This window comes from Geotrypetes seraphini, chromosome 7 (genome assembly GCF_902459505.1).
Source record: "Geotrypetes seraphini chromosome 7, aGeoSer1.1, whole genome shotgun sequence".
Classification (NCBI taxonomy): domain Eukaryota; kingdom Metazoa; phylum Chordata; class Amphibia; order Gymnophiona; family Dermophiidae; genus Geotrypetes; species Geotrypetes seraphini.
Window position 1 is genome coordinate 139,227,884 of NC_047090.1, and position 15,067 is coordinate 139,242,950.

Here is a 15,067-nt window from a genome sequence, read left to right on the forward strand (position 1 = left end):
GTACATAATATGTAAACTGCTTTGATTGAACCACAGAAAGGAGTATATCAAATTCCATTCCTTTTCTTGCAGTGAGACTTACTTGCCTCTGCCTTGGCATTGGCAGATTGCAGCATATGCATTTTTCTGTCTCCTGGAGCATTGTGCGATAAACATTTTTATAGTTTTGGCATACCTGCACAGAAGCATTTTAGCATTTTTTTTTTTTTCTATTTATGGCTTTAAAATCCAGCATGGTACCAGAAGAATGGAGGGCTGCCAATGTAATGCCAATTTTTAAAAAGGGTTCCAGAGGCGATCTGTGGAGTGGTACATCGTGACCAGCAGTCCGCTCACACGGCAGCCCTTAGGTCAGAGACCAGTGCCCTAACAGACTAGCCTTACCTGCGTACATTCCGGTTCAGCAGGAACTTGTCTAACTCTTTCTTGAATCCCTGGAGGGTGTTATCCCCTATAACAGCCTCCGGAAGAGCGTTCCAGTTTTCTACCACTCTCTGGGTGAAGAACTTCCTTACGTTTGTACGGAATCTGTCCCCTTTTAACTTTAGAGAGTGCCCTCTCGTTCTCTCTACCTTAGAATTATAGATCAGTGAGTCTGACATCAGTGCCAGGCAAAATGGTAGAGACTATTATAAAGAGCAAAATCACGGAGCATATACATAAGCATGAATTAATGAGATAGAGCCAACATGGATATAATCAAGGGAAATCTTGCCTCACCAATCTACTACATTTCTTTGAAGGGGCGAATGAACATGTGGGTAAAGGTGAACTGGTCTATATTGTGTATCTGGATTTTCAAAAGGCATTTGATAAAGACTTCTGAGGAAATTAGAAAGTCATGGGATAGGAGGTAACACCCTATTATGGATTAAGAACTGGTTGAAAGATTTAAAAAAACAGAGAGTAGGTTTAAATGGTCAATATTCTCAATGGAGATAACATATTGAGGCAAAATGAAGAATCAATATGATGCAGTAATACTTATGCCGTTGGAACAACTAGGGGTATGTTTTGGTTGATGAATCTCTCTGGGTATATCCTATTAATGCGATTATACTTACTCATAAGGCTTTATATCAGGGGTAGGCAATTCCGGTCCTCGAGAGCCGGAACTAGGACAGGTTTTCAGGATATCTACAATAAATATGCATGAGATAGATTTGCATCTCAAGGAGGCAGTGCATACAAATCCATCTCATACATATTCATTGTGGATATCCTGAAAACCTGACCTGGCTCCGGCTCTCGAGGACCGGAATTGCCTACCCCTGCTTTATATATTTGTTACTCTCTACCTCTTATACATAGGTGCTTGTTGTTCCCATGTTGCATCTATGGTCATGTTTGTATCATCTATACCATGGATACCCACACTTTTTAAGCTTGCTAGCTACTTTTAATATGACCAAGTCAAAATGACCTACCAACAATAAAATTTTAAAAAACACAAAGCACACTGTACGCAGAGAAAATGTTAATTATCATTTGCATTCAGGGGTTGGTTTTTTTTCAGAGGTCAAGGCAGATGATTTTAAAATTTATTTATTTATTTTGATTTCTATTCCGTTCTCCCAGAAGCTCAGAATGGGTTACAAGTAGACATTCACAATCGTTTGAAAACAGACTAGTCATGACAACAAATAGGTTACAGTAGACAATAACAGAGCTTATTTAGAGACCAGACTGGTATATGCAATATGCAATGTCACCTCAGTAACAACTATACAAAAATAGACAAATATACCCCCTCCCCTTTTACTAAACCATGATAGCGGTTTTTAGAGCAGGGAGCTGCACTGAATGCCCCTTGCAGCTCCTGATGCTCATAGGCTCCCTTCACTAAAAGCCACTATCGCGGTTTAGTAAAAGGGGGCCATAGTGCAAAATATAGACAGACACATTTTGATCACTGGGACCAATATTAAGATGGTTTGGGGAAATGCACAGCTTATTCCTTACTCTGTTTTACTCTTTGAGATCTTGTCAGGTACTTGTGACCTGGGTTAGCCACTGTTAGAAACAGGATACTGGACTTGATAGACTTTTGATTTCCCAGTTTGGCAACTTTTATGATCTTATGGCTGCACTGGAAGGATCACTTTAGCGTGTGAGAAAAATTACTCATCTTCTTTATTTTATGCCTAAATTTGATTTGATATAGCATTTAATACAACTAGGTGTGTGGGTTTTTTTGTTTTTTAAATTTTTAATTCTTTATTCATTTTTTAATCTTACAACAAGTGTACAAATAATAAAACATTTAAAATTAAATACATCACTTGAATTTCTTTCTAGTATAACATCAAATAAATAAATTTATTCCCTTCCCACCCACCCTTTCCTTTAGCATTTAATAAAAAATATAACAACTATAGAAAAATAGACAAATATAGTACAAAATATAGACAGTAAGTATAAATTCTCAAAACTGACACATTTCGATCACTAAATTGAAAATAAAATCATTTATCCTTAAAAATATATATATACAAAAATAAATATTCTTTTCTGTTGATTAAACCTACAGTAAACTTTAATTCACCCTCCTCCCCCCATTTGCAAATATACTTTCAATAGAAAATGGTATCTACTCAACTAGGTTTTAAAGTGGTTAACAAAGTAAAAACATACATATCTGAATCAGGAAGTATTATAATATAATACAACATTATAGCAAAATAGATATTCCTTGTGCTTAACTAATGACTTTATATATATGACTTTTTATATATATATATATATATATATATAAAGTCATTAGTTAAGCAAGGGAAGAACTATCGAAGGTGCTCAAAAAGCCAGGTCTTTAAGGCTTTACATAAACCAGTCTAAGTGGTGGTACAGGAAAATTCCATAAAATAGATTCAACATAGCAAAAAGCTCTATTTCTAGTAGAAGTCATTTTGACTGAACTCAGGGCCCCTTTTACAAAGCTGCAGTAGCAAGTACTGGCGTTACAAATGGGCTATGTTGCATTTTCCACACGGGAATAGCTACCCCGGCTTTGAAAAAGGAGCCCTCAATGTAGGATGGCAAAGCAGACGACGCTGAGAGGAGCACACTAGGTGCTGGAATACTTGCCTCTTCAGGAAGATATCCTATCAATTTATTGGCATTTATATTTTTGTCATAGTGTATAAAAATAATTAATTTATCTAAGTACAGCTCCCTCCCCCACCCCCCCATATACAAGGATTTAGAACTCATGACTTCGGTTATTCATGAGTTTCTAAGCACTGACCCACCCTCGCCTCCCTCCCACCTTCAGGACCTCTCCACACCTTAATTTTAAAGCCTGTTGGCCTAGTGGTGAAACAGAGCAGGGGCAATCTTCCTACGCTCCTGCCTCGTACAGAACCGCAAACAAAAATAGCGGCCGTGAGTTCCCGGCTCTGCACGGTGCAGGAGTGTAGGACGATCGCTCCTGTCCCGCTTCACTGCTAGACCAACAGGCCTTAAAAGTAAGGTGTGGAGAGGTCCAGGAGGTGGGAGGGAGGTGCAATTTTTTCTTATTCGCTGGCCAGCTTTGCCCCTAACCCCAAATATGGAGAGAGAAGTGTACTTCTAAAATCTAATTTTTCTCATTATTCCTGCTGCTTTAAAATCCAATTGGATTTTGATGTAAAAGGAATCCCAGCTTTTTAGGTTCAAGTTTGTTGGGTGGGTGTTACTTAGTTATGAACTTTATTTGATTTCCAATGTTTTTAAGCCAATATTTACAACAGTCTACACCAGTTGTGCCAAAATCTTTCTAAGTTTGCTTCATCTAATAAATAATATTCCTGTTACTCTTCAACACAGATCATGTATCATGAATGACAAAACTCACTGGCAAAGACATTCTCTGCACGTTTGACTGCACAGAACATTACTGTAAAACCAGAACTTTCCACTTCCTGGTGAAAACCATATTGCTATAATCGGGAGGGGAGGAGATGGCATAACAAATTGTGGGCTTGGTTTAGATAAGCTTCTCTCTTATTTTGTTTCTAGGGGGAAAGCATCTTACTGAAGCAGGCCCTAAATCAAGGTTTCTCAACACAGTCCTCGGGGTACACCTAGCTGTTAGGTCTTCAGGATATCCTCAATGAATACTCATTAACTAGATCTGCATTCCGAGGAGGCAGTACATGCAAATATATATAATGCATATTCATTGTGGATGTCCTGAAAATCTCACTGGCTGGGTGTGCCCTGATGACAGATTTGAGAACCACTGTTCTAAATCTTTTAAATGTTTGCATTTTTAAATTTGCTTCGTATCTGGCATGAAACATCATTCTCTAATATCTAAAATGTAAAGCACTGCAGAGCTCTGAACTGTCAGGATTCAGTCATTAAAGCAGAATTCCAAAAGTTGACAACATCCAGCATAGTTTGGTGATGGTGGTGTCATTTTGGGGTTCTAGCCTATCCCAGGGTTATTGGAATAATTTGTTCAATTTTATTTTTTTCAGTTCTCTCAGGCCAGACCCACCACAGCCCTCTGAAACGATCTGTGTCCCTTACCCCACCCATGAATGTGCCAAACCAGCCTCTAGGACATGGATGGATGTCTCATGAGGACTTACGAGCCAGAGGACCTCAGTGCATCCCTTCTGACCATGCCCCCCTGTCTCCACAAAGCAGTATAGCCTCTTCAGGAAGTGGTGGGAGTGAACATTTAGAAGATCAGTCTGCTGCTCGCAACACATTCCAGGAAGAAGGTAGTGGTATGAAAGGTGAGTGAAAATGAGATTCCCCGAGGAAGCAGATTCTACTCCAGCCATTTTCCCTCAGATTCTATATAGGTCACCCAAAGTTGCATGCCCCAGTTTGGGTATGCAGGCAAATTATGAGTTAACAAGGTGTCAACTACTATTGACATCATTTGACACTAATCGGATTGTGGCATATGGATCTGCTAGCACAGTATTCTGTAATGCTGCTCACCCAAATTGTCTCACATGCAACCCAAAATGGGGTGTGGCCTTGGGAGGGGGCATGGGCAGGTCAGGAGCGTTCCCAAAATCTAGGTTCAGTGTTACAGAAGATTGGGGTTATGTGTCCAATGTGCATGCCAGGATATACATTAGATTTCAGAAGGCGTAAGTTGTGCGCAGGAATCCATGCTAAGCTCTGTTCTATAAAGCATGCTTAACCCGAAAGAGCCTATAGGATTTTTCCCAGCATTTAAATTTGAGTGTCATTTACTGAATGTGGCCCTTTATGCAGCCAATTTGAATTTCACAGTATCCGTATTGAATATACTGTACATGAGATTTTAACTCAGAGCCCCTTTTATCAAATTGCGATAGGGTGCTTTAGCGTGGCTGGCGAGGTAAATGCTCCGACGCTCATAGGAATTGAATGAGCCCGCGCTAAAACACTCTTTCCGCAACTTGATAAAAGAGGTGCTCAGTTCTTGGTGCTGGGCATATTAGATTATTGCAACGTCATTTATTTGGGTTGTCCCCAGAAACATTTGAAATGTCTTCGGGTTATTCAGAATGCTGCCTTGCATCTCATTTTTGACAATGTCACTCAATTTTATCTGAAGCTCCATTGGCTCCCTGTGGAAGTCTGAGTGCTTTTCAAGCTCGGTTGTTTTTTGTATGAGGTGTTGCATGGTCAGGTTCTTAGCTATTTTCTGGCCCATTTTGATTTTATAGTGTCTTGTTACTCAACTAGGTCAGATAATCCTTTTGCATACCCTATTATTAAGGGTAAGAAGCAGTTAGCCGCTGTAGAGTGCCTGCTTGCTTTCCATGCCGCTAGGCATGAGTCAGCTTTCTTCCCTACGATAAGGGGCTCTTCTTCTTATATGCATTTTAGACAGTCCTTAAAGACTTATTTGTTTAGTAAACTCCTCCCTTCTTGATGTATCTGTTATTTGTGTGGCTTGTATTTCACTTTATTGTCAGGTCTTTGTAAACTGCATTGAATTGCGAGATCTATGCGATATATAAATAAATTCGAATGTAATATTATATTATTGATTTGCATGGGCTTCCTGCAGAGCTGTCTTATGTATATTCATTATCAATATTCTGAAAACCAGACCCTGGGGTATGTCCTGAGAACCACTGCGGACTGCTGGGCACGATGGACCACTGGTCTGACCCAGCAGTAGCAATTCTTATGTTAAGTACGAGGGGCCGCTGAAAAGATCTCAGCCCAACCAAGAAGAGAATGACGTGGAGCCATGAAACCTAAGTTATTCCACTCTTTACTTGACTCTTCGTTTCGTTTCATATCATTGAAACAAAAAGAGTCAAGTTTCTTTTTTTTTTTTTATTTTAATTCTTTATTCATTTTTAAACTTTCAACAGGTGATTTATAGTACAATCATATACACTTGTTAATCAAACATATATTGAATCATAAAATAATTCCTCCCTCCCTCCCTTCTCCCATATAAACATCCTAGTTTCATATACCTTAAAATTAAACCCACCCTCCTCCCACCCTATACTTAAATAATTAAAAGGGGAAGAAATAAATTATTAATTATATTCAATCTTTACAATAATTTGTTAATGGCTCCCAAACATCATTAAACTTTTTATAACGTCCCTGCTGAATAGCTAATATTCTTTCCATTTTAAAAATATGGCACAATGAATTCCACCAAAAATTATAACTTAAATCTATCATACTTTTTCCAATATTTCGTAATATGTTGGATGGCAACTCCTGTCATTATCAGTAAAAGTTTATTGTTTTTAGAGGATATTTTAGAGGAGAATGTAAGTTTTATGGATCCACATCATTCTCTATTTGGTTAAGCGGAGAACTTTTCAGCAGCCCCTCGTACAATAGGAATGCAAACGAGTAAACATATATTTTCCTAATACACCCATGCACCGAAAGAGGATAAGTGTATAAAGTACACACTAACAGTTGTGTGTCTCATTAGAATAATTCTATATACACACATATTTGTGCACATAAGTGTATATATGCCAAAATTCTGCCTAAGTTCTACATGGCAACTACTATGAAATTAAATGATAAAAATAAAATACCTTCCGTATTTTAGATTGTGAGCCCACTAGGGACAGAAAAAGTACCTGCATATATCCCCTCTTTTACTAAGGTGCGCTATGCTTTTTAGCGCGCGCTAAACGTTAACGCATGCATGTTATCCTATGAACGCGTTAGCGGTTAGCGCACGCGTTGATTTAACGCTTGCTAAATCTGCACTAAAACACTTAGCGCACCTTTGTAAAAGAGGGCCACAATGTGTAAAGCGCTGTGTACATCTAGTAACACTAGAAATTAGTAGTAATAGTAGTAGTATTCTGTAAATATGGAGTCCTTTTGCCATGCTGAGGTATAAAGTGGCCTTAGCGTGCCATTGTGCAAGTTTTTCCTGTGCAGCTGTAAAAATGCCATTTTTCTAATTTTTGTATTAATGGCCACCCATTTTGTAGGCAGTGAGGGAGAAATTCTATAAACAGCGTCTATAAACCAGTGCCTATTACCCCATCCCCCCCTTTTACTAAACCGCATTAGCGGTTATTAGTGCTGGGAGCTGCTCTGAATACTCCGCACTGGTCGGGAGCAGTGCAGAGCATTCGGCGCGGCTCCCTGCGCTAATAACCGCTATTGCAGTTTAGTAAAAGGGGGGGGGTTAATTTGGAAACGCCACTTGCAATGGCAATTAATGTTAAATTTAAAGTGCCTTCTGGTGCCTAAAGAAAAGGTGCCAGAATCGCGCCTCATGCCACCATAGGCATGAGTAATGCTTTAAATCAGTGTTCTTCAACCACCGGTCCATGGCACGGTGCCGGTCCACAGAAATGTCCTGCCGGTCCACAGGGCCGGCATGTGCATCAGGCCCAAAAACTGTGTTCTTCAACTGCCGGTCCGCGGTGCGATCGATGCGTTGTTAATAAGATTATATTGTGTGTATCTATGAAAAATGAATGGAAAAAATAGTGTTACAATTAGGACTATGGGGGCAGGGTCTGGGGTGGAGACTGGGTAGAGATGGGCGGGGTCTGGCCCACGACTTAGCCCAGTGTTCTTCAACTGCCGGTCTGCGGACCGATGCCGGTCCACAAAATAATTCTTTTATTTCTGCCGGTCCATAGGTGTAAAAAGGTTGAAGAACACTGCTTTAAATGGCCTTAGATGCAATAAAGAGCCTATGTAGGTGTGATTCACGGCAAAGATAAGTGCCAGAAATGTAGGCCTTGAAAACCCTGGCCTATATTTCCAGCACCTATCTTTCCCGGAGGCGTGATTCTTTAGATGGCACCATTGCATGATTGACATGCGATCAGCGGCAGCTGATATCAGCGCTGTTTAGAGAATTGGGGCCTAAGGGCTCCTGCATTACATATGTACTAACTGGTCAGTGCGCAGTAATAAAGATTAGCGCAAGAACACCCACTTTCTACCCATGACACGCCCCTAAAAAATGTGCAAAATGTTTTAGTGTGCACAGATTTCACTGTTACCACTGGACACCTGAGCACGTCTTGAGGTATTACACTTTTTGCTGCATTAGGTGCGTGTTGTTACCTAACGCAGCTTAGTAAAAGGGCCACACAATGCATATTTTATAGGTAGCCATATGCAGAGACTGAGTCTGGGTAGAGTATGAGCGGGAATCACATTTGCACACATAACTTATAGAGAACTGTAGGCGCACACGTTTACGCAAGCTCCCACACCCAAGCCTTACGTAGTTCCAAGTTTATTCCAATTTACTATCCCACCCATCTGTAAAGCTATCTAGGCAGTTTACAGACTAATTAATAAAAGGTTAAGCTAGAAATTAAACAAAAACGATAGGGGTAGGAGGGGAAGAACTACAATCTGTATGATAGGAAAGGGGGGGGAGAGGTGAAATACACAAGGAAGGGTATTGTGGTGCCTGGTCACTCCCACTCCCGAGTCCACTGAAGGAGCAGATAAGCTTATTGAAAAACATCTCTGCAGCTGCACTTGTATTCTCTAATTTCTTTATAATGTCACTGACAGTTGAAATTCACAGCACCGACAGCGTTCTTTTGACGATGTTACCACATCGCAAACTTGAAGCACTCTATCAGCATTGAAAAGGTTTTTCAATTTACATACAATAGGGTCTCCTGAAGAAGGAATCAAAACGGGGCCACGTAGAGACCCCGAACCTGTTATAAACTGAATTATCAAGCTGCTCTCAATTTTCTCACAGAGCGATGTTCATTTGAAAAGATTTGTAAAGATAAGAAAAACAAAGTATTTTCATACAAGTGTTTGAAAGACTGTAAAGACATTTATTTATTTATTTACTTTTGTAATCAAACTTGGAGCGTAACCAGAACTAATAAAGTTGCAACGACTGAAAAATATACTTTGGTTCATCACTAGAGGGCGCAACTCTCTTCTTGAAGAACTCTATACCTCTGAGTGACTTTCAAACGTGACGGTTGCAATCCTGAAGTTTGGTTACCAATTTGAATGAGAAGACAGTTCTTTTATTTGAACTCTTGTATTCTCTAAGGCAGGAGTACAGTATTCCCCCGAAAATCGCAGGGGTTACATTCCTGTAGCCCCCTCGAATATCAAAAAACCGCGAATACTGTAAACTCACCTCTACATTACCCACATCATTCCCTTCTCTGGGGTCCCGCCCTCTTCCAAGGTTGCTTCCTGTTTCCGGCAAGGCGGGACAGCTGTTGCGTCAGAGGGGACGGGCACTGGAGAAGGAGTGCTGATGCTGAACTGGGCAAAATTGGTGGTCCTATGGACCCTGTAGCCTACCCCTTTCCACTGTGTTATGTCAGACTCGCATGCTCAGCACTACCTCAAGTTCTGGGTGGTGGGAGAGAAGGTCGGCTGGGGGCAGATGCAAGACAGAGCTTGCAAGAAAGAAGCTCCTCCACTGTGTGACTGACACCGCTGGGACAGTGCGCGAGGGAAAGTAGAGGAGTTGTACTCATGTGACTGTTTGCTAAAAGGGAAGGTTGTAGGTTGTGGAAAAACCTGCAAATTACTGAGTCCGCAAATCACGGACTGCAAATTCGCGGGGGTATATTGTACTCAAATTTGACCTGGAGGTCCATAGGCCAGTCGGGTTTTCAGAATATCCCTAATGAATATGCATGAACAAGATTTGCTTATAAAGTAGGTAGTAGGTATGCAAATTTCTCTCATGTATATTCATTAGGGATATCTTGAAAATCCGATTGGCTGGGGGATTCCCAAGACAGGTTTAAGAAACACAGGTGCCCAGTTTTAGAATTACCCCCGAATCATGTTGACAAGATAATAAGTATCACTGAATCTGCTCATACTTTAATATATACTTATCATGCTTGACTACATTTTTAAAGAACATAAAATAGCCTTACTGGGTCAGACCAATGGTCCATCAAGCCCAGTAGCCCGTTCTCAAGGTGGCCAATCCAGGTCACTAGTACCTGGTCAAAACCCAAGGTGTAGTAATATTCCATGCTACCGATACAGTGCAAGCAGTGACTTCCCCCATGTCTTCCTCAATAACAGATTATGGACTTTTCCTCCAGAAACTTGTCCAAACCTTTCTTAAAACCAGCTACGCTATCCACTCATACCACATCCTCTGTCAACACGTTCCAGAGCTTAACTATTCTCTGAGTGAAAATTTTTTTTCTTCTATTAGTTTTAAAAGTATTTCCCTGTTAACTTCATCGAGTGTCACCTAGTCATTGTAATTTTTGACGGAGTGAAAAATCGATCCACTTGTACCCGTTCTACTCCACTCAGGATTTTGTAGACTTCAATCATATCTCCCCTCAGCCGTCTCTTTTCAATACTTGTCCAATTCCTCTTTTGGTCTATATGATCCTCAAAGTACATGAAAAAAATATATATATATATTACACTAAATCCTCTATTTTTTAGTAAGAGGACTGCTTGCAAAAGCAAGTCTACTTTTGAGCGAGTCCTATCACTTATAATTAACCATACCATACCATACTGTTTCTTATACCCTACAATATCAGCAAGGAATCATTGTGGCTTTTTTCTAACAAGGTAACCAACCCTCTCTAGACAGATCCATTCTTTATTTAGAAATTGGTATGTGACATTGGTAGTTAAATGCATCGTCCATTTTGTGAACACCATAGACTTCGTTTGTCAAAGATATTTACCACAGGCAGAGTTAGAAGAACTCCTTAAAATAGGTTGAATGGGCTACATGACCAACCTTGAATACAGTTAGTGAACTATTCTATCTGTATTATACCAAATTATCATCTTGAAACCTTGATATTAGATTACAATGAACCTTCCTTCCTTCCTTCCTCCCTTAGTTGTACATAATCAGTTTGAGCAATAAGATTTTCTCTCTTTTAATTCCTTTAATATAATAAAGGGTCTTTTTCAAGAAAGAATTTTTTCCATAAAATTATTTTGGAATGCTGCCCAAAAAGTGGTTTGTTCAACATAAACACGCACACAGCACACTCTGCAGTCCATTTATTAATAATCAAATGGGCATGCAATCAAATTCATTTCTAAAATGTAATAGATTAACCTCCCCCCTCCCCCATTTTTATGAAGCCGCTTTAGGCTTTTTTTATCACCAACTGCAGCGGTAAAAATTCTGACGCTCATAGGAATTCTATGAGCATCAAAGTTTTTACCGCCGCGGCTGGTGGGATATCAACCCAGTCCTCAAGACACACCCAGCCAGTAAATAGGTTTGAAAAAGGTTGCATGCACAACACTATTATATCTCATGTATATTCATTTGAACCTCCTGAAAACCTGACTGGATATGTGTGTGCTGAGAACTGGATTGAGATCCATTAGATTATGAAATCTGTTTATTTTATAAAGAGTTTACCTTTCTAGACCAAGTGATATTAAGGGAGCAGGGAAGAATCCATTGGCTTAAGACAGTGTGCCGCAAACGTTTTGGAGCCGCGACTGGAGGGCATCTGCAAGTGTGCGTATGTTGACACGATGACATCACGTGTACATGTGATGTTATCATGTCGACATCCGTGCATACACGGATGTTCTCCAACCGCGGCCCTGAGCCTCCTATTACTGCTGGTGGGGGGGGGGGAAGAGGGGGTGCTGGAGAGGGAGAGGTGCGGAGAGGCTCTGACGCCAGCTGACTGCCTATAGAACGTGCCTCTTGCCACGAGAGGCATGTCCTGTGAGCAGTTAGCTGGCGCCAGTGCCTCTCCTCCTCACTGGCGTCTCGCAGCATACCTGGAATCTGCTGCGGCATACAGTTTGCGATACACTGGCTTAAGATGAGGGAAGCAGTAAACAATCTTACATCAGTCCAGAAAGAAGCAGTTTATTTGCATTGGAAGCTAGTAGTGCTAAAATGCCTTTTCCCAGGGTGTAAAGTACAAAAGTGTCATCATGAAAAAAGATTTTTCTCCCCTCCGCAGTAATTTAATCCCCTCTGTCCGGTCAATCAAAGTTGTGTGCTCCTTAAACAGCTCTTAGTGGCTTCTGTCATGGAGTCTCAGGGTGTAGAAATTGACTGTGAATGCAAAACTCATGCTTGCAGAAGGGTGGGTGTTATTTGTACTATACATTAATTCAATAAATGACTGTGGCAGTATTTCAAGAAACTGTGAATATTCTGTGCTGAAGTGCTACTGATTTAAGACCACAGGAGACTATGGGCTCCTTTTACAAAGGCGCGCTAGCGTTTTTAACGCACACACCAGATTAGCATGCACTAGCCAAAAATCTACTGCCTGCTCAAAGGGAGGCGGTAGCGGCTAGCGCACGTGGCAATTTAGCGCGTGCTATTCCACACGTTAAGGAGCCATATAGGTTTTAGAACTGTTACTCCAACCAGAATAGTTTAGCTTCAGTTTAAGCTGGTTATGGAAGATTATTTTGTTCTTATAATTAACAGATGTCCGATTCTAAGGTGTAGAATCCTGATATAATCACCAGAAGAGGTGAAAGCCTGTCTGAACATGAGAGCAGCAGTGATGCGCTTGTGAAGTTGTCCTGGTAGACTATCTTTTATAAGAAAGATTTGGACAATTTCCTGTTATTGAGAAAGACATGGGGGAAACCACTGCTTGCCCTGGATCGGTAGCATGGAAAGTTGCTATTCTTTGGGTTTTGGCCAGGTACTAGGGACCTGGATTGGTCACCGTGAGGACAGGCTATTGTTCTGACCCAGTAAGGCTATTCTTATGTACTTTTCTAATGTCATCTCTTGGTTTCATATAAAAATTGGCACATTTTAGTCTAGTTCTGGAAGCTCCAGTTTCATGGCAGTGTTCCCAGGTCATCATCTGGTATGAGGTCTGAAAGGACTCTGTGGCCTAACTTTACTTCTTGAAAGTGGTTCTTACCATCTGAATCAAAAGAAGAGGATCTAAAGTGTCAATAGGAAGGAATCCATTTTGTCATTATTTACGGTACATAAATGGCTACCTACAGTAATTGTTTCCATTGTTTCATGTACAATATGTATGGAATGGTCTTTTAGCAACATTCAGCTTGTTCCTATCTGACCTCAGGAATGGTTAGTAAGTAGTGTGTCTGTGTTAGTGTGAATATAATTTGGAACAAATCAACAGATGTTGCTTTTGGCATTAGTCGTAAGAGTTTAGACAGTGTCTCACCAGTTCTATTTTTAGGTTTTTGTCTTCTACAGTGCATTCCATGCTTTGGTTTCCCTCACATTGGTATGAAATTGGTTTCCTATTTAGATTCAAAAGCATTTAAGGTATTGTATTGTATAATAAAGAAGCAGTTGAAAAAAAATCAAGCACTTGAACGTAAACTGGGAATGCATTTGAGATTCATTTGAGGGAAAGATGAATGAGGATTGTACTCAATGATTTAGAGAATGCTTAATGTTCTGATTGAAATCTTATTTATATTTCTTTTTTTTTTTTTTTTAAATTGCATTTCAGATGTAACTTATCACCAACGCAGAAACATAAAAATAATAACAATCCCAAAAAAGAAAAAGCTATCCGTTGGGCAGCCTGACCAGAAAAAAAATATTAAATTGTCCACAAGTAAAGTAGTAGAACCAAGATCTATCTAATTAACAAAGAAAATAGCCATTCTTAGATTTACAGTAATATGTTATCCTACCACTATTTTTAGAGCAATGGCTGATCAAAAGTACATTTGGCCTTTATCTGCCATCATGTTTCTATGTAAACTGCCTGCATGGTTCAGAACTCTATTGAGACTAATGTAACCTTTATGTTGTTGCACAGAATGTCCGAAAAGGGTATGAACCACCATTTGCACAAGCTTTTACGAAATATGAGTCAGTGTTCCTGTCCTTATGACAAGCTGCTACATAAAGTTATCAAATAGACAGGTGGAATTGTCTTCCCCTTATTTTGCTCATTTCATTGCATAATAATAGCATTATATGACTCCTCATTAGTTACCTTCTATATTTTGAGCTGAAAATAGTATCTGCCTGGTCTAATAGGAATGACTTCATCTCCTAGAAAAAAAAAAAAAAAAGGGTCAGTAGAACAGTGTTTCCTATGAGCTGCTTAATTCAAATATGCCTCGTGTGGGAGGACTGATAAACCCGATGAAGATCCATACCAGATGAGGAGAGTGTGGTGCAGTGGTTAGAGCTAAAGCCTCGGCACCCTGAGGTTGTGGGTTCACAGACCCTGCACTGCTCCTTGTGACCGTGGGCAAGTCAATCCTCCACTGCCCCAAGTGCATCAGATAGACTATGAGCCCACCAGGACAGATAGGGAACATGCTTGAGTACCTGATTTATAACCTGTTCTGAGCTTCTTTGGGAGGATGGGCTAAAAAAAATCAAATAAACATGAACCCAAAACATCTTCATCAGGGATATGACTGTAAATAGCAATAAAAAAAATAAAACAAAATTCTACAAGATGCCATGCTAACCATCAAAATTTCATAGGGCTCCTTTTACTAAGCCGCGTTAGGGCTTTAACACGCGCTAAATTTCCACGCGCGCTCGACCTTAACGCCAGCATTGAGCTGGCGTTAGTTCTAGCCGCGTAGCGTGGGTTTAGCGCACACTAAATTACTGTGTGCACTAAAAATGCTAACACGGCTTAGTAAAAGGAGCCCATAGTGTTTTCTCTTTCCGCTACCC

The 15,067-nt window shown here is 40.2% G+C and overlaps 1 protein-coding gene across 2 annotated transcripts in view; it reads left to right on the forward strand.

Annotated features, from left to right (window-relative positions):
• Positions 1 to 15,067, forward strand: part of SAMD4A (sterile alpha motif domain containing 4A) — a 382,186-nt gene that overhangs the window by 247,763 nt on the left and 119,356 nt on the right. Inside the window, exon 4 of one of the 2 annotated variants that reach the window (XM_033953378.1) lies at positions 4,461 to 4,724. The exons of the other annotated variant lie outside the window; for it this stretch is intronic. Within the exon in view, the coding sequence (XP_033809269.1) occupies positions 4,461 to 4,724 (264 nt within the window). The remainder of the gene's footprint in view (positions 1 to 4,460; positions 4,725 to 15,067) is intronic. 2 annotated transcript variants of the gene reach the window in all.